General features: G+C 40.3%; 1 protein-coding gene across 2 annotated transcripts in view; it reads left to right on the top strand.

Moving 5' to 3' along the window:
* Positions 1-1,889: 1,889 nt before the first annotated feature.
* dync2h1 (dynein cytoplasmic 2 heavy chain 1) overlaps positions 1,890-17,223 on the top strand; it is a 57,557-nt gene continuing 42,223 nt past the window's right edge. For both annotated transcript variants that reach the window (XM_085916467.1, XM_085916468.1), the window contains exons 1-34: positions 1,890-2,105; positions 2,310-2,495; positions 3,520-3,835; positions 3,941-4,059; positions 4,283-4,427; positions 4,573-4,718; positions 4,835-4,921; positions 5,158-5,292; positions 5,367-5,480; positions 5,554-5,665; positions 5,789-5,913; positions 6,407-6,582; positions 6,893-7,088; positions 7,187-7,282; positions 7,599-7,760; positions 7,867-7,965; positions 8,062-8,201; positions 8,285-8,513; positions 8,656-8,783; positions 9,214-9,329; positions 9,488-9,615; positions 10,449-10,598; positions 10,758-10,963; positions 11,051-11,206; positions 11,307-11,421; positions 11,530-11,700; positions 12,503-12,661; positions 14,287-14,355; positions 14,460-14,614; positions 14,993-15,125; positions 15,210-15,327; positions 15,430-15,542; positions 15,656-15,769; positions 15,890-16,040. In XM_085916467.1, the coding sequence (XP_085772593.1) occupies positions 2,313-2,495; positions 3,520-3,835; positions 3,941-4,059; positions 4,283-4,427; positions 4,573-4,718; positions 4,835-4,921; positions 5,158-5,292; positions 5,367-5,480; positions 5,554-5,665; positions 5,789-5,913; positions 6,407-6,582; positions 6,893-7,088; positions 7,187-7,282; positions 7,599-7,760; positions 7,867-7,965; positions 8,062-8,201; positions 8,285-8,513; positions 8,656-8,783; positions 9,214-9,329; positions 9,488-9,615; positions 10,449-10,598; positions 10,758-10,963; positions 11,051-11,206; positions 11,307-11,421; positions 11,530-11,700; positions 12,503-12,661; positions 14,287-14,355; positions 14,460-14,614; positions 14,993-15,125; positions 15,210-15,327; positions 15,430-15,542; positions 15,656-15,769; positions 15,890-16,040 (4,762 nt within the window). In that variant the 5' untranslated portion in view covers positions 1,890-2,105; positions 2,310-2,312. The remainder of the gene's footprint in view (positions 2,106-2,309; positions 2,496-3,519; positions 3,836-3,940; positions 4,060-4,282; positions 4,428-4,572; positions 4,719-4,834; positions 4,922-5,157; positions 5,293-5,366; positions 5,481-5,553; positions 5,666-5,788; positions 5,914-6,406; positions 6,583-6,892; positions 7,089-7,186; positions 7,283-7,598; positions 7,761-7,866; positions 7,966-8,061; positions 8,202-8,284; positions 8,514-8,655; positions 8,784-9,213; positions 9,330-9,487; positions 9,616-10,448; positions 10,599-10,757; positions 10,964-11,050; positions 11,207-11,306; positions 11,422-11,529; positions 11,701-12,502; positions 12,662-14,286; positions 14,356-14,459; positions 14,615-14,992; positions 15,126-15,209; positions 15,328-15,429; positions 15,543-15,655; positions 15,770-15,889; positions 16,041-17,223) is intronic.

Genomic DNA, 17,223 nt, shown 5'->3' with positions numbered 1-17,223 from the left:
CAATATTGTTATACTAAATGTACACTGTATGTAATTTTATTGTTTTCATTGTGACGAGAACAACATTATAGGAAGATAAAATGTCTCTTTACTTTGTATTGCACTCATTATATACACTCTCACTCTGCAGCCATGCAGTGCTCTAATCACAACTGTAATATCCTGTCATTTCAGATTATTTTCAGAACACCAACAACCTAATCCTCCTCATGGTGACCAACTCCAATTTAATTGCTTGAAATCAATGCATTGTGCACTGGTTCCCCGCACAAAAAATATAATCTGTTTATAAATCCTGTGGTATGGACCCCATCAGAATAGTGTGGCAGAGGTCACACACTGCTTGCTGAGAAATGCCTCAAAAGATTAAGTACACAGGCTGTTGTGTCATTGGAAAATAGAAACCTGCTTATTATATTTCTCAGAATTACTAAGAGGCAAAAATACTGTCCTTTTGAATTAATTATTCAAGAAGAAAACAGAGTTAACTTTTTGTAGTTCAGTGTCTGAAATTCACTAGTTGTTAGATTTACTCCTTGAGGTCAAGCAAGTTTGTCTTGTGAAGTTATTCAGGATTTTTTGTGCAGTGAGTAGTGCATTTAGATGTTCCGGTGTCCAAATAGTAGCTCTATCTCATGTTGAGCCTAAACACCTCATATCCTCTTCAACAGACTGATGTTTATATTTCAACCCAGCCTGACATGCTGTGTGTTTCTCTTACAGCCACCGCAGAGGAAAGTCCAACTGGTTTGTTTGGGTTAGACAACAGAGGAATGAGGGGAGGAAGACAGAGAAATTTCAGGGGTTGTGGAAGTAGGGGGTTGATGGCAGAGAAGAGGGGTACTCAATGCTGAATTAGAGAAGGGAGCCCTCAAGGGTGAGTAGAGGAGAAGAGAAAGATTTTTGTGATGTCATTTGGTGTGTGTGACGTGATGGGCCAGAGGACCAGATTATTAACGGGAGGGCACCAAAAGTGACGTAGACGTACAAAGAGAAGTAGTAGTGAGGAGAGAAGGAAAATTAGTCCATGTCAGGGGGAAGAGATGGAAGGGGAGAACAGATGTGGGGAGAAAGGAAAAGTTGGATGGGTTGGGACCTCAGGGTTACATTCCTGAAGTGCAACCAACCTGGTGCTGCTCCTCTCCCCAATGTAAACACAGAATGGAGAGGACTGACAGTCTGTCACAGAATTAGAAAAAGATAAATTTCTCAGAGTGGGATGCAATATAAAAATAATGTAATTATGTGTTTTACAGTTGACATTAGCAGACATTATGGCAGTATAGCCTGTGAATTAAATCCATCATTACATTTTAGTGTCAGCCCATTCAATTCTTCTTATCTGTCTTTTCATTTCAAGCCTCATCCTGACAGGTACTTTACATTTATACTTAAATATACCTGGTTCGTTGCTTTGCACAAAAACTATTGTTTTTGCCTAGTTGCTCATGTTAACCTTGCTTCGCATGTGCTGTCTTTGTCAACACAACGTTTGATTAATTATTGTTGCTTTTGCGACATCTAGTGGCCTAAATGATTTTATGATTTTTAAATGACTTGCAATACAAAACCTGCACGACAAAGAAAAAACTCCAAATGTAACGCAGTAATTGAAATTTGATATTAATTTAACAAATGTTTATTATTGTAATTGTAATTTGCATTGGGGTAGAACTTCACTGCATCATCAGAGGTGTGTCAAAATATCTGATTTCCCTACTTAAGTCCAAAGAAATATATAATTCTGTACAATGTACATGAATGTGGCAAAACTATTACTTTATTGATATTATTGGCACGTAATTGTTCCGTCGTAACCAAGAAACTTCGGCAAAGAGGAGTTGCCATCAAGTTGCGTAGTTTCACGCAAAATGCGTAAGATTCTAGGGCAATCTGGTCACGTGACTGCGGGTTTTGGTGTTGTAACGCAGCAACCACGCAAGCGTATTCGAGGAGGAGCACAGGAGCGATCTGCAACAGTTTGCTATGCTTCACTCCACGGATCAAGACTTTATTTATGAGGAAAAGGTTCAGTATGTGGTGGAGCACTAGTAAAGTGTTGTTTTTCTCCGGGAAAACCCGCTGTCAACATCTGATCGACTGACGTGAGTAACATCCTTTTACCGAGGCAGCGTGCTAACCACAGCTAGCTTCTTAAGTCGTTGCAAGGCTGCGCTGAAACACTGCTAACATTCTGGTTTACATGTCTAATGGTTTGTGTAAGAAAGCAATCGATACGCCTACTTGCATATGCATGTTAAACGCAGTAAATGCTGCTTCTTGTATTTCTGTACATGTGTTTCATATAGGAGATGGCCCAGGAACCAATCGATGCTCGCAAGAAGTTTATTCTTACCACTACGGGAAACTTTTATGAGCTAAAGACGCCATCCCTTCTCAATGACAGCCCAGAGCTCAACAATTTCTTGGATGATGGAAACCAATTTGTCTTGTCCATCAGCAGACATGAAAGTAATCTTCGCCTGTCAAATAAGGTAGCGCAACTTGGATTTGTTGTTTTAGTATACATATAAACAGCTTTTTCTTAACATTCAAATTGACAAATTGAATAATAATTTAGTCCCCAGATGTTTTGATAATATGTCCGTGGTGTGCTGTTGTCAAAGGATCAAGAATTACACTTCATATTACACACTCTATTTTAATTCCTGCTGAAAACAGCCGTTTTAGAAGCTTTTGTGTGTGCTGCACTTGGCTCCTTGAGATGAAACCTTATTATGACATTAGCTTAATTTTTTCCTGGTCCACAGTCATAAAGAAAAACACTGAAATGATCTTTCTCCATAGAAATGAATGAATGAACATGCTGCTATTCTGTTCTAGCCGCTAAAAAAACAACTAAAAGAATTTTAAAAAAAAGTATTTTATGTTAATAATAAAAGTGACGTAATTAGATTTTTGTTACACTTTCTCCTAAAATACACATCAATCCATCCAGATTATCTGTAGCGCTTATCCCCACGGAGGTCACGAGCGTGCTGGAGCCTATCCCAGTTGTCATTGGGTAGTAGGCGGGGGACACTCTGAACTGGTTGCCAGCCAATCGCAGGGCACACAGAGACAAACAACCACCCGCACCCGCACATATTGGTAATTTGTATTGCTCAATTGGCCTAACAAGCGTGTTTTTGGGATGTGGGAGGAAACCGCAACATTCAAACACCAGACGGGGAGGGCCGGAGGTGGAATCGAACCCACAACCTCTGAACTGTGAGGCTGACGCGCTAACAACTGCACCATCATACACATTGTGTATCTTATTTTGTTGTGCACACCTTGGACACCTAGGGGCAATCTGAGACAGACATACCAGTATACAGTACTGTACATCTTCCCAATAGGCTCACTCACGGCCACGTTTTCATAAAACAGCAAAATGATTCATTTTACACTGTATGTGTGGGCAAGCACTCTCAAAACAGAGCTATTTGCCTTCAAGCAGTCCAAAAATAAATTTTCCTTATTTCCCCGCCAAATTAATTCCTTTTCCTTCATCAGATCGAAGCATTGGAAGCTGGCCGAGAGAAAGTGTTGGTGTTCTTCAAGCTCTACCCCACAGTGATCACAGAGGAGAACCTCCACCAGAGCATCCTTGTGTCATCCATGCTGGAGTCTCCTATCAACACTCTATACCAGGCTGTGAGACAGGTCTTTGCACCAGTGCTGCTCAAAGATGAACGCTGGCGTTCGGCGTTTGATCCAAAGCTTGCGAGTTTGCTCAGTGACTTAGAGCTGGGTTTGGGCTCAGTGGTCCGCCAATCTGGAGCACAACCTTCTGAATTGAAGAGAGGGCACTCGGAAGAAGATGTTTTGGGTATGTCCACACAGACCAATAGGTTATGCATGGGTCAGTGAGTTGCAGGTCATTGTCTGTATCCAACAATTCCTACAATGTTGTGTATGCGTCTAACCTATTCAGGTATTCTGACGCCCAATGATGAGTTTTTATACTGGGTGGACGTATCTGAGTCTGCAAAGAAGACAAATGTGAAAGAAAGAGCTGCATACTTCACAGAACAATTTAATCTGGTAGAGAAGGTATGCATATAAAACAGTAAATGTAAACCTACTTAAAGTTAAGTTTATCACCAATTGGTGTGCAAAATGTTTTTTTTTTCAAACAAAGTAACAATGATACTGTTATCAATTTACTTTGATTTGACATAAAAATGAACAATGAAGATATTTTCTTGTAAATGTGATGGTTTTATTCAAAGTGATGCAAAATCATACAAACTCCACTTGTATCTGTTTCCAACAGGAGTATTGTGGTCTTGATGGCCTGTCTTTGTCCGATGTTCTGGATCTTGTGGAGCAAAGCAGAGACGCACTCGATGGTGTTTGGCGACAGCTTGATTATGAACCTTACCCAGAAATACGAATGGTCCGATTGATGGACGTTATTGGTGAGATTAACTGACAACAATGTTTTTTTTTTTTCTGCTTCTGACGCGAACACGTACCTTATTGTGTAAATGTACATTTTAACAAATCATTTCTACTCAACATTTTATTTTCAAGAAAATTATGATTCTTTTTTTTATCTTCAAGGTGGAGCACTTGGACGGTATGTCCAGAAGAAGCTCAGTGATCTCAAGATTTTTGAACAGCCATTTGTGTCTGTGAGGGAGAGCTGGAAAACTGGGATAGCCATCTGTGAGCATTGGGTTGCAGCTTGTGAGCATTTGACTGGACAGGTGAGAGAGAATACTAATAAATAAAAACAAATCTCTGGAATGACTGAGAAATATTGTCAAAAGAAGTGACTGTCCTCAACTTATCTTTTTTCATCCTTTCTAAATTACATTGCCAGGTCTGGAAGAGACATGCTCCTCATCCCTGGAAGGAAAACAAACATTGCCCACAATCCCTACATTGCCTTGGCAAACGATTGGATGAGGTATGCTGTGTCAATCCAATTAATATATTCTATGAATCTATTTACATTCCTACTTATGTACTTTACCTGCCTTCATTCCCCATCAATGTCCATTTGTGTTGTAGCTTCATCGACATTTTATAGACATTCATAATAGAGTTCCAAGTCCTGTTTGAGTGTTTTCCTCGCATTGTTTTATGCATTATTTTGACCCCCTCCCAATGAGTTGTGTGAAATGCCCTTTATCTGTCTATCAGGTGGTGTCTCTGCGGGTTTTCCATGAGAAGCTGCTAAGTTTGTTACCAGGAGGAAAGCAGCAGACTCTGACCACAGATTGTGTTTTTGAACCTTTCTCTGGCCTTAACCCTCTCCAGTACAACCCCTACACTGAGGTTAGTTGAGTGGACTGCGTGTGCTTTTGTTTTTCTTCCTCCTTGTTTCAAATCTTTGTTGTATGCCTTTTCAGCCCCTTTGGAGGGCAGCAGTGGCTCAGTTTGAGCGTATAATGGCTCCATCAGAGCGGGAGGTGGCTGGGAGACTTAAGAACTACATCGCTGATGTACAAGACAACCCACAGCAGGTTGTGTAACAGCGCTGATTGAAATGTACGGCCTTGAATGGATGCTCACCTCGGGTACTTGCATTTTATATAGTTGTTGCAGGTGTTCCAAAAGCACAAGGAGTTAATCAGGCGGCCTACCATCAGAAAAGAACTGCAGTCTGAGAGAGACACTCTAATGGCCAGACTGCTTGACTACAACAAGGGTGAACTCGATCATCTCATATATCTCATCATTTTGAACCACTTTTTTTTTTTTTTATGGTCGACTTTTTTTTTTTAAAAATAAGACATTAAATGTGATATTTGTATGTTAACCCCTTTTATAGGTTTGAAGACAGACTTTGAGAGTCGCTGCCATGGAAATCCAGGAGAGAAGGCCGGCCCACTCATGGGGAGAAATCTCTCTGATGTGGTCAATAAAATTATCTGGGTTCAGCACATCATACATAAGGTAGCCTTTTGAACAACTACACATTACAAGCTTTTTAGGAACTATTAGATTTGCTGGTTTAGCAATGCTATCATAAATAACATCACAATTAAGGGCAAAAAACATGGCAAATAAAAAAACTCTTGAATCGCTTGAAAACTGAAGTTAAGAAAATAAATGTAAAAAAACCAAACCAATGTAAAGCTATAAATAGATTTTAGGCGTTACCTGCTGACAGTTTCAACTGCTACTCCAGTCTTCTTCAGAGCCGTTTGAAGAATATTCGGAATACTATAAACAGATTATTTTGTTCAGACAATAATTTTTTTTAGGTGTTACCTGCTGACAGTTTCGACTGCTACTCCAGTCTTCTTCAGACGGCTCTGTTTATAATCTGTTTATAAATCTGTTATCTATGTAATACGGAGACATGATGAATCTCATCGAAATAATGTGTTGAAAAAATATGTTAAAAGTTGTTTTTTATTTTCTTGTGCTTTCATCCCTGCATTAGGTGGAGGACTGTGTCCGCATCAGTGAAGCTCTGCTGTCAGATCTATCAGGGTTCAAAGGGTTTGTGCATTTCTGTGATGACTTTTTGGAGATTTTACGAGCTTATGAACAGGAACAGTTTGAGGAATGGTCCAGAGATTTATTGTCTGGTTTGGCTGATCCCAAGTCAGGACTCAGGTAAGATGCAGTTCACTTTTTATAAAATGATTTGTGTTCACTGTATTACTGCTTAATACTTGAAGACACAAATGTTTTCAATTCACATTTTATCGTGCACGTTTTGTCACCGCCCAATCCCTAAATATAAATGTTGCAAATAAAATATTAAAAATGTGAAGCAAATTAAAGTAAGTCATTTGAAAATGAATTGACTCCATTGTTGTTCCATTCTGTGGTCCTATTGTAAAAATGTTTTCATCGGAATTGAGCCTTGTACTTGCACTTGTGCTGTACTCCAATGTAATGCACATAATCCTTGTCGCTTTAGTCTCCAGGCGAGTGATCGAGTGATGGAACTGGATCATGCAGATGGCAGGTTGAAGATCCATTACTCTGACAGATTGGTCAGTCTGCTCAGGGAGGTCAGGCAGCTCTCTGCTCTGGGCTTTGCTATTCCTGCAAAGATCCAACTGGCTGCTAATACTGCAGACAAGTTCCATAGGCAAGCCATTGTCCTCAAACAGGTGACCCTTTCTCGGTTTCCTTTCATGGTCTTCTTTTCTCTTCTTGTTTTTGTTTGGTTCGGGCTTGCATTTTAACAAAGCTTTGTTATGTTTTATAGGTGGCAAATTTTTACAACACAATTGACCAGCAAATGATCCCATCTCAGAGACCAATGATGCTCACGCTTGCTTTGGCTTTTGAGCAAGTCATCAAGGTATTCCAAACACAATAGAGCAAAGGCAACTGTTTTGCGCTTGACTAGGAACGAAATGTTATCGTTAAACCATTTATTGATTAAAAGTAGGTATAGACTATATTATTGTTTATTTGTGGATAGCTAGAATTGAATAAACCATGTTGTGTCTGTTTTGGGCTACCATAAGAGAAGGGTTGTCATGGTCCTTATTAGAAGCCATTTAATTATTGTGAAGTCAAATCACTGCATAATTGTTTTTTAATGGCGTCCAGGTTATGATGAGGATGATTATTATGTGATAATGTGTTATAATAACATCTCGTCTCTTGGACAGAATCCCCGATCTCATACAAAGGAATCAGGCCGTAAACTGCACATCACTTGGAACAATCCAAAAGAGCTGGAAGTTTACATCTCCAAACTGCAGTCTGCCACTGAGAAACTCTCCACGGAGAACAGGAAGCTGCGCAAATGGCACATGGATTTCATAGACAAGGTTGGAGCTCAGCCTTAAGCTTTTACCAATTCCTGTTACGGACTGTATGAATTTGTGGACTTAACCCACATTTGGCTTCATGTTCATCTTTGTGTGTATTCTCAAGGTGGTGACTTTGATGAATGTCGACTTGCTGAGACATCAACAACGATGGAAAGAAGGCCTCCAGGAGCTCCGCACTGGCTTTGCCACTCTGGAGGCTCAGGTAATGATTGTTTGTGCAAATGTGCCTGTGTTACCATGAAATCACTGTGCTCGATTGAGGCTAAAGGATTTAGAATTTTTCTATCTTGAAATTCAGGGCTTTAGGTCTGATGACATGCAGGCATGGCGGCAGCACTGGAATCATCAGCTATACAAGGCCCTTGAACACCAGTATCAGACTGGATTGGAAGCTCTCAATAAGAACCTACCTGAAATCCACATCGACCTTACGTTCAAGTGAATACAACTTCTTTGTCGTTATCCACAATTCCTCGTTTGAGTTTCCCAAAAGACTTTGTCTTTGTCCTTTCTCTGAGCAGACAGGGCCGGTTGCAGTTCCAACCGCCATTTGAGGAGGTACGGGCACGTTATTACAGGGAGATGAAGAGGTTCATCGCAATCCCGAACCAGTTCAAAGGTGTCAGCGCACCGGGGGAACTTGTTATCTTTGGGGCTATGATTGACAGGAATGCGTTTGGGTTCCTCACCATTTTCAACAAGGCAGAGGACCTTTTCAGCCGCTTGCAGGCTATTCAACACAAGTACAAGGTGTCAGAATAACATTACATTGATGATGATGGTGACAGTAAGTAAAATTCTGAACTCAACTTTATTTTATTTTATTTTGTGTGTGTGTGTGTGTGTGTGTGTGTGTGTGTGTGTGTTTGTTTCTTTTTTTTTCTTTTCTTAGGAGTGGGTGGTACTGGGCCAGGTAGATTTGGAGAAGTTAGTGGAGAAGCATCTAACCTGTGTGCAGGACTGGGAGAGGAATTTCAAGGCCCTGAAAGCCAGAGGAAAAGAATCAGAACGTCTGCCTAGGTACATATTACTGAAAACAACAAGTATGGCCTTGAAACACTTTGGATGCTTAATAAACCGCTAAATTATTAAAATCTTATTATTTATATCTGCAACCCTCGTGAGGAAAAATTAGTTCAGTTAACGTAACATTCTGACAAACAGGGATTAAAAAAGCAGAACATGAACTCTACACAGGAAGGCTTGACTCAAGATACATAGCGACTCTTGACTGAGGCAAATGACCTAACTAACTCCCCAATGCTATTTGCAACTTAGCAAAGAAAATATGATAAAAACGAAGTTTGGGTCATTAAACATTCAAGGAATGGATATAGATAGGCATAAATGCACAAGGGCACTATCAATCAACAATGGAAAATTATTTCATTTTTAGAACTATTGAAACCAATGTCTTTTCTTAACGCATGTCACGTCCTTTATTTTTCAGCCAGGAGAAGGTTGACTGTGTCACAGTCAACTGTGAGCCGCTTAAAGCTGCCATCGATGGGCTGATCCAGAAGCTCTTTGACCTGCTGCTAATGTCTCTTCGGAAGTCCATACAAGGTGGAGGTCACAATAAATATAGTGTTTATTTCTTTACAAATAAGACAATAAGTGTCTCTCTTTCGTCTTTCTCTCTGTTATTTTCTGATAATTTTATGCCTGATTCTTTGTTGTTTGATTGCACCCATTTTGCTGACCTTGCAATGGCTCAATTTCAGGTCACACACAAGCCATAGACAGTTTTGTGTCAGAGTCTATGGAGACCTTGTCCACACGACCAGAAAATATTGAAGCCATTAGTAGTGCTAGTGGAAAATATTCCAAGATTGTGGCCCACAAACCAGAGGTAAGAAACAAATATCCCATACTCTAGAATCTAAAACATAATGTGTAAAAAAAATGGTTGCATTTTACAATATTAAAATAACTGAATCTAAAAGGTTTAACAGGTTCCATTATTGTATGATTTTTGTCTCTGCATTTTGAATTGTCATTTAATTGTAAAAGGAAATGAACTGCTTTACAATAAAAGTTAAAAACAATGTACCTAATCAACTCAGCTCATTAACGCTTAAGACGCGTAGCGGATGCGGACTCGTGACATGGTGATGAACCTGCAGAGGGTAATAATACTGCGTGTGTCTCGGCGGTGAGACAGCTCAGTTTACAATTTAAATTCTGCTTCTTTTATTGATGATGTGGCCTTATTGTTGATCTAGGTGAAATATACTGAGCAGTTTGGAAAAACACCTGTGACCCATTTTTGTTTCTATGGTCATAATCACCGTTTTCTTCTTTGCCATTTCTGATACACCTCTGCAGTTGCATCACAAGAAAATGATGAAAAGAAGAAAAACAATTATGACACAGTTGAAGTCACTTGTGTATTTCTCCCAAAAATTCCATGGCCACTATCTACCATTGGATTGACTCCTTTCTGGCACAGAAAATTACTTTACTATCATTTTATCATCATCAGAAACTGCATCTGTATCGATTGTTTAATGTAGTTTTGCTGAAGTTACGTTTTATTACTTTAAATATAAAATAGTTGAAAATATAACCAATAGAAAAATATGTTCATGTTTGTAGCAGAAAAAACATTCCTTGTATTTGAGGTCTTCATGGAGTGGTGTAGGTCATGTCATGTCTAAAGGTTAACTGTTTGGGTTCAAATAGATCCTGCCTCAGTTCAAGTCGGCAGAGGAGAAGAATCGTTTGCTGCGAGCAGTATCTGGGGCGGGGATGGACTCCCTCTCCTCCCTGAGAGCCAAATGGGACAAACTGGAGATTGTCATGGAGAGCCACCAGCTCATGATAAAAGATCAGGTATACCAACAGAGCATCATGTTTGGAGTTCTTGATGGGACACATTTTGTGCAACAGCATTTACGTGCTTGTAGTACTTATTTCTTCCTTTATCTCCTTCGCTGTATTTCCCGGTGACTGACTTTTTTCGATATCGCTCATGCTCTATTACTTTTGTAGGTGGAGGTGATGCGAAGTCACACCACAGATCGTATCAATGCCTATAGGGCAGATCTGGAGAGGTTCAAGGCCCGTTGGGACCAGCTGAAGCCCAAAGAGGAGATGCTTGAGTCTGGTGATCATGAAACCCTACTAGCCAGTCTTCAAATAATCAAAGATAAGCAGCAAGAGTTCCAGGAGTTAGAATTAGTGCGCAGTAAACTAATGTAAATACTTTACTATATATTTCATATCAAGCATATCAAAATTCCACTTCTGGTGCTGCTGCTTTACCGTACTTCTCCTCTCTCTAGTGAGGACTGTGTCTACTTTGACCTGGAGGTTTCAACTTTCCCTCTAGCTGAAGAGACAAAACAAGACATGGAGGTGTATAGCCAGATGTGGGGTCTGTATGAGGAGTGGAACCAAGGCTTTACAGAAAAGGCTCAGGAGGATTGGATCTCATTCAGGTAAAGTTACAAATAGAGCCAAAACAAATCCTGGATGCCATTAATGTTGTTTCTTAAAATAGTTTTCTTTGCTTGAACATTTTTTTTCCCCATTTTACAGGAGTAAGACCTACCTGTTTGAGGAATTCCTATTTACATGGCAGGATAAACTCAGGAAGCTGGAACAACCTACTGCCATTTCTGTTAAACTGCAAGAAGAAGTGGATAAATATAAGGTACACACTACAGTTAGACATTTTTTGTTTTCCTTATCAGTTGACCTCTTACGTGTGTTATGAGTTTGTTGTTTGTCTAATGAATAACTTTTTCATCTGTGTGTTCAGAGCATTGTTCCAGTGCTGAAGTATGTGCGTGGGGAACACCTTTCTCAAGACCACTGGTTGGACATGTTCCGCTTACTCGGTCTTCCAAGGGGGATGACTTTAGAAAAACTCACCTTTAATGACCTTCTTGGAGTGGCAGATAACATTATTGCAAAGGCCATGGAGCTTAAGGTACACTGGATATAAAATAGCCTACACAATGCGGTTCAAATGCCAGTTATTCGTGACATGGAAAAATGAGACAAAGATAAATCATTTCACAACTTTTCGACCATAACTGTGACCTATAATGTCCATAACTCAGTTGAAAAAAAGGAATCTTTTCAGGAGGGAAAGTAGAGATGAACTGAGATAGAGTGGCTGCGCACCTTTTTATAATTGGGAATGTCTATGTTCAAAATTACCCAATTAGGTTCAAACTTAAGCTCAATGGGGGCCAGCACACACATGGCACCATTTAACCCCCCCCCCAAAATTTGAGCTATTCTAGTATTCTTTTTCCAACATTTGTTGCTTCCTAGTGGACGTTTTGTACAATAATTACTATTTGAAACTGTTCATCATTCCCTTCACCTTGACTAAGGTCACATTAATGGTGGCAATGTTTTTGAAGGATTTATGTAGGTCACTTTTTTTTTAATATCACAAAACCTTCATTTGAACAGGGTGTATAAACCACTGTAACACATGCATACACAACACATGCACACGCACTAACACACTCTAACACAGCGAGGCAGTTATCCGTCCATTTGCCTACCTAAGTAATATCCTTTTATTACCCTCATTATTGTAGTAAGTGATGAGAAACTGGAGAGCGTAATGCAGGGAAATTAAACATATCTGATTCAGCACGTTTACACTTTATAAATTCAGAACCACTTCAGTTAGTTGGAGCTCAGATCAGTTTTGATTGAGATTTCCAGAAATATTTTTTCTCATTGTAACACTGTCTTGTTTGATGTGTTTGTAGGACCTGAACAGCCGTGCCCAGGCAGAGGTAACAATCAGAGAAGCACTGAGAGAGTTGGATTTGTGGGGAGCAGCAGCTACCTTTAACCTCACAGAGTACACTGGCAGCAGCGGACATACTCTAAACATCATCAAAGACTGGAAGGATATAGTCAGCCAGGTAGAAGCATACACACACTGAACCAAATGTGCTCTCACATAGAGTACTGAGTACAGTATTGAGCCTGGTGAGGGGTACACATATGAATTTATATTGTGGCCTCCTCCAGCATGGTACAATTAGAACTGAGGAAAATGCAACTTCTATGAGACCATAAATATAAATCGACCAAACAAAAAAGAAAGTGCGGCAGTTAAATAAGCATACGATCCTAAACCATTGTGCCAACTAGCTCGCCGTTCTTAAGCCATAATGGATCTATGACCAACGTTATGTTCCAGACCAATCAGTTGCGCATCATTGCCCTACAACTGTGCATTGCAAATTGCCAGACTGAAAAAGTCTGCGCCTTCAGCTGTGTGACTCTGAGTGCAATGCATTGTATAATACTATTTATCCAGAATATTGGGCAGGCATCTTGTTGAAGCACCCTTGAAATGATTTCAGACAAGAGACAAAATTATTCAGGACATTTTGGCAATAATCATTTTGTTACACCATATGACTGGATAACTTTATTAATATCCCCTGTATTGGTGGCTCGGTGGTGCACTGGTTAGCACGTCCGCCTCACAGTTAGGAGGGTGCGGGTTCGATTCCACCTCCGGCCCTCCCTGTGTGGAGTTTGCATGTTCTCCCCGGGCCCGCGTGGGTTTTCTCCAGGCACTCCGGTTTCCTCCCACATCCCAAAAACATGCTTGGTAGGCCGATTGAAGACTAAATTGTCCCTAGGTATGAGTGCGAGTGCGGATGGTTGTTCGTCTCTGTGTGCCCTGCGATCGGCTGGCAACCGGTTCAGGGTGTCCCCTGCCTACTGCCCAATGACTGCTGGGATAGGTTCCAGCACGCCCGCGGCCACCGTGGGGACAAGCGGTACAGATAATGGATGGATAATCTGTATTTTTCCACTTCATTTTAAATGTCCTGTTACCCCTATTTGAGGGATCAGTTTGTGAGACTGCAGTTATTGAGATTCATCCCACGTTTACAGATATCATTCACAGGCCGATAGATTTTGGAGTCTTAAATGTATCGAGTAGTGACTAACTGCCAGAAAGCAGACATATAAATCCTCGGCTTCACTTTTGTTAAAACTGGCAAACATTTTTACCTCATGATTTACACTTCATACACACCTTCTGTCCCTGAACAAAGCATGATCAATTCCATCTTGTCATCTGCTCTGCACATTATGAGTTTGATATACTCAACATTTGCCTCTGCAAAAATCGGTTTTACTCACGTAAACTAATGTCGAATCTGATAAACTCACCGTACGCACTGAGTCTGCCAAACACACAGATAATTTTCTTCTGGGAGGAGAATTTACAAACCTCAGACCATTGATTTAGTATTTGAAATTTTGTCTTAAATGCATCTGCAAACAGCTCAGCTGTGCATAACCATGATGCAGATGTGCAGTCAATTTGAATCTGTTTTAAACACAGTAAAATAAAAATCATTTGCATTTCTTCTGTAATAGTTCCACCAGCTCATTTACATATAGTACGTCATTTCATCTAGATGAATTTGCATTAATCCTAAAATCAGTCCAGCAGACACTAAGAGAGGAAATCTTCACAGTTGAGCCAATGTTGGCTTTTTGCCACTTTGTGTCCATCTAGGTAGGAGATAACCGCTGTTTGCTGCAGTCTCTGAAAGACTCTCCCTATTACCGCAACTTCCAGGACAAGGTCAGATGAAAGTGTGGATTGAGCTCCTTTGAATAAACACAAACAATTACGACAAAAAAAAAAGAGTAAAATAACTACTGATGTTTATTCCAATGTATCTTCAGGTCAGCTTGTGGGAGGTACGTCTATCAGACTTGGACGAATACCTTCTTAGTCTCAATGCCATCCAGAGAAGATGGGTTTATCTGGAGCCTATCTTTGGACGGGGAGCATTACCCCGAGAGGAGGCCCGCTTCAAACGAGTTGATGAGGACTTCAGGTAACTGGATTGTAAATCTGACTTATCCATAGTCCTCCTGAATCTGAATACTTCAAGTAATTCAGGGTAGTTTACAGGGCTTGAGTTGACACTCAACTTACACTAGCAACGGGAATAAAAAAAAATATGCACAGTCAGCAGAGAAGTTCCATAAAGATATCCTTGAATGGCCTTGGTGTTGAAGAAATTGACAAAGATCCCTGACCTCAACCGCATCAAACACATTTGGGATGTGCACTTGTATATTTTCTTTCATTTTCACGTTCTGTACGTGCGATGGCCAGATCTCTCAATATTTGTGTCTTTACTATGTCAGAATATGCAATTATGCACTGTAAACATGAACTAACAGAAATCTACCACCCATGTGCCACTCAGGGCAATCATGTCAGATATCCAGAGGGACAACAGAGTCATTTCTCTGAGCTCAAGGGCTGGCATCAGAAACTCCCTGGTGACCATAATGGACCAGCTGCAGCGCTGCCAAAAATCACTCAATGAGTTTCTCGAGGTACATGCACACCAAAAGCACCATCACAAGGCGTCAATCCCTTCACGTATCACAGCTTCATATATCTGTGTTTGTCTGTTTTAGGAAAAGCGCTCGGCCTTCCCAAGGTTTTATTTTATAGGAGATGATGATCTTTTAGAGATTCTTGGTCAGGCTACCAACCCAACAGTTATCCAGTCACACCTCAAGAAACTCTTTGCAGGTCACAAGCCTTTATTCTATTCACATTTTGTGGGCACACACCGTTAAAACATGAAACTTTGTGGCTTGAATCGGTAACCTAATTAATGTACTTCCTGAACAGGTATCCATAGTGTTGTGTTTGATGACCAGTGCCAGCACATTGTGGCCATGTGTTCCTTGGATGGCGAGATGGTGCCTCTCAGAAATACTGTTCAAATCTCCAACCTTGTGGAGGTAAATAATACGGGAAGTGTGACATATAGACTATAGAAAAAAATAGTTTGGTATTTTTAATTTCAATACAAACATGATCTGTTACCCATTGTTTCAAAATCTGTCTTTTATAGGTCTGGTTAAATGAACTTTCGAAAGCAATGAAGGAGACTTTGAGGGAAATGCTGTATGAATGTGTCACTGCAGGAAAAAAGGGGGATGTCGACCCCTCACGTTATCCGTCACAAGTACGTATACGTACATCCTTTTTCATACAGTTAATGATTTAAGACTGCTTCTCTTTTAATCTTTGTGTTTGTCTTTCCATAAAAAGCCTGTAAAGTCAACAATGTAATTTTTGGGTATAGATTTTGTGTCTTGCAGAGCAAATTCAGTTTACTGAAGATGTAGAGCGAGCACTCAAGGAACACAGTCTCCAACAGCTAGAGTTGGAGCTCAGTGCCAAGCTGGAACACTACACCACAGTCGACACCAGCTCTGATGACCAGACAAATACAGGTTGGCCTACTGTAGTTATTGACTTTTTTTTTTTTTTTTTTTTTTTTTATAAATATATAAATAGAGCAAGGCGGCTCGGTGGGGCAGTGGGTAGCACGTCCGCCTCACAGTTAGGAGGGTGCGGGTTTGATTCCACCTCCAGGCCTCCCTGTGTGGAGTTTGGCTGTTCTCCCCGTGTCCGCGTGGGTTTTCTCCGGGCACTCCGGTTTCCTCCCACATCCCAAAAACATGCTTGATAGGCCGATTGAGCACTCCAAATTGTCCCTAGGTGTGAGTGCGAGTGCGAATGGTTGTTCGTCTCTGTGTGCCCTGCGTTTGGTTGGCAACCAGTTCAGGGTGTCCCATGCCTACTGCCCGATGACGGCTGGGTTAGGCTCCAGCACGCCCGCGACCCCCGTGGGGACTAAGCGGTTCAGAAAATGGATGGATAAATAGAGCACTCTATAAACAACTACTACAGCTTTTTCTACTCGTGTCACAACACAGAAATGTGTCTTTTTTACTTGTACATATTTGAATCAATTTCTAGACATTGCTTGGTAGGTTGGTAGCTACAATCCCTAAATTATCCTGTGTTTCTGTTGCTCATACAATCTTAATTACAACATTGCAACCATATTACAGCAAGCAAATAAGCAGCAGGCAAATCATTATTATTTCAGGTCAGAAGCAATAGTTGGAAAGCGTATAACTGGCAATAATAATGATAAAAAAAAGAACAACAAGCAAGGGAAATTGAAATGGTAATTGTAAAGCATAAATCATTTATTGTAATGTGAATTCTGTGCAATTTATTGTGATGGAACACTGTTAACAGAGTATAAAGCAGCGTGCTGTATTCCAAAAAAAACACTTTCTCTAGCCACTACACTATTTTGTACAGTCCATTTGTATTTCCTACAAACACACAACTTAACCACTTGCATTTAGTAATATGGTTTACGTGCAGCGGGATCTAATCGTTTATGTAAGAAGCAAATTCATTTATTGAACAGCTGTAAAATTAGCACCAACTTTCTGTCCAAACAACATTGTAAACAAATGCAATATATTCTATTTGCGTCAGCCGTAAAAAGACTGAACTAATTTAATTGCTCAGTTTATTAACAGTATTTTGTTGGATTGTAAATGAGAAGGTGGCAAGTCGTTATGAAGATTGTTTCCTTTGCATATATTACTTTAC

The sequence above is a fragment of the Syngnathus leptorhynchus genome, chromosome 7 (genome assembly GCF_054491065.1).
Source record: "Syngnathus leptorhynchus isolate UIUO chromosome 7, UIUO_Slep, whole genome shotgun sequence".
Classification (NCBI taxonomy): Eukaryota; Metazoa; Chordata; class Actinopteri; order Syngnathiformes; family Syngnathidae; genus Syngnathus; species Syngnathus leptorhynchus.
Note: the sequence above shows the minus strand (reverse complement) of the source record. Positions and strands in the feature narration are given on the sequence as shown.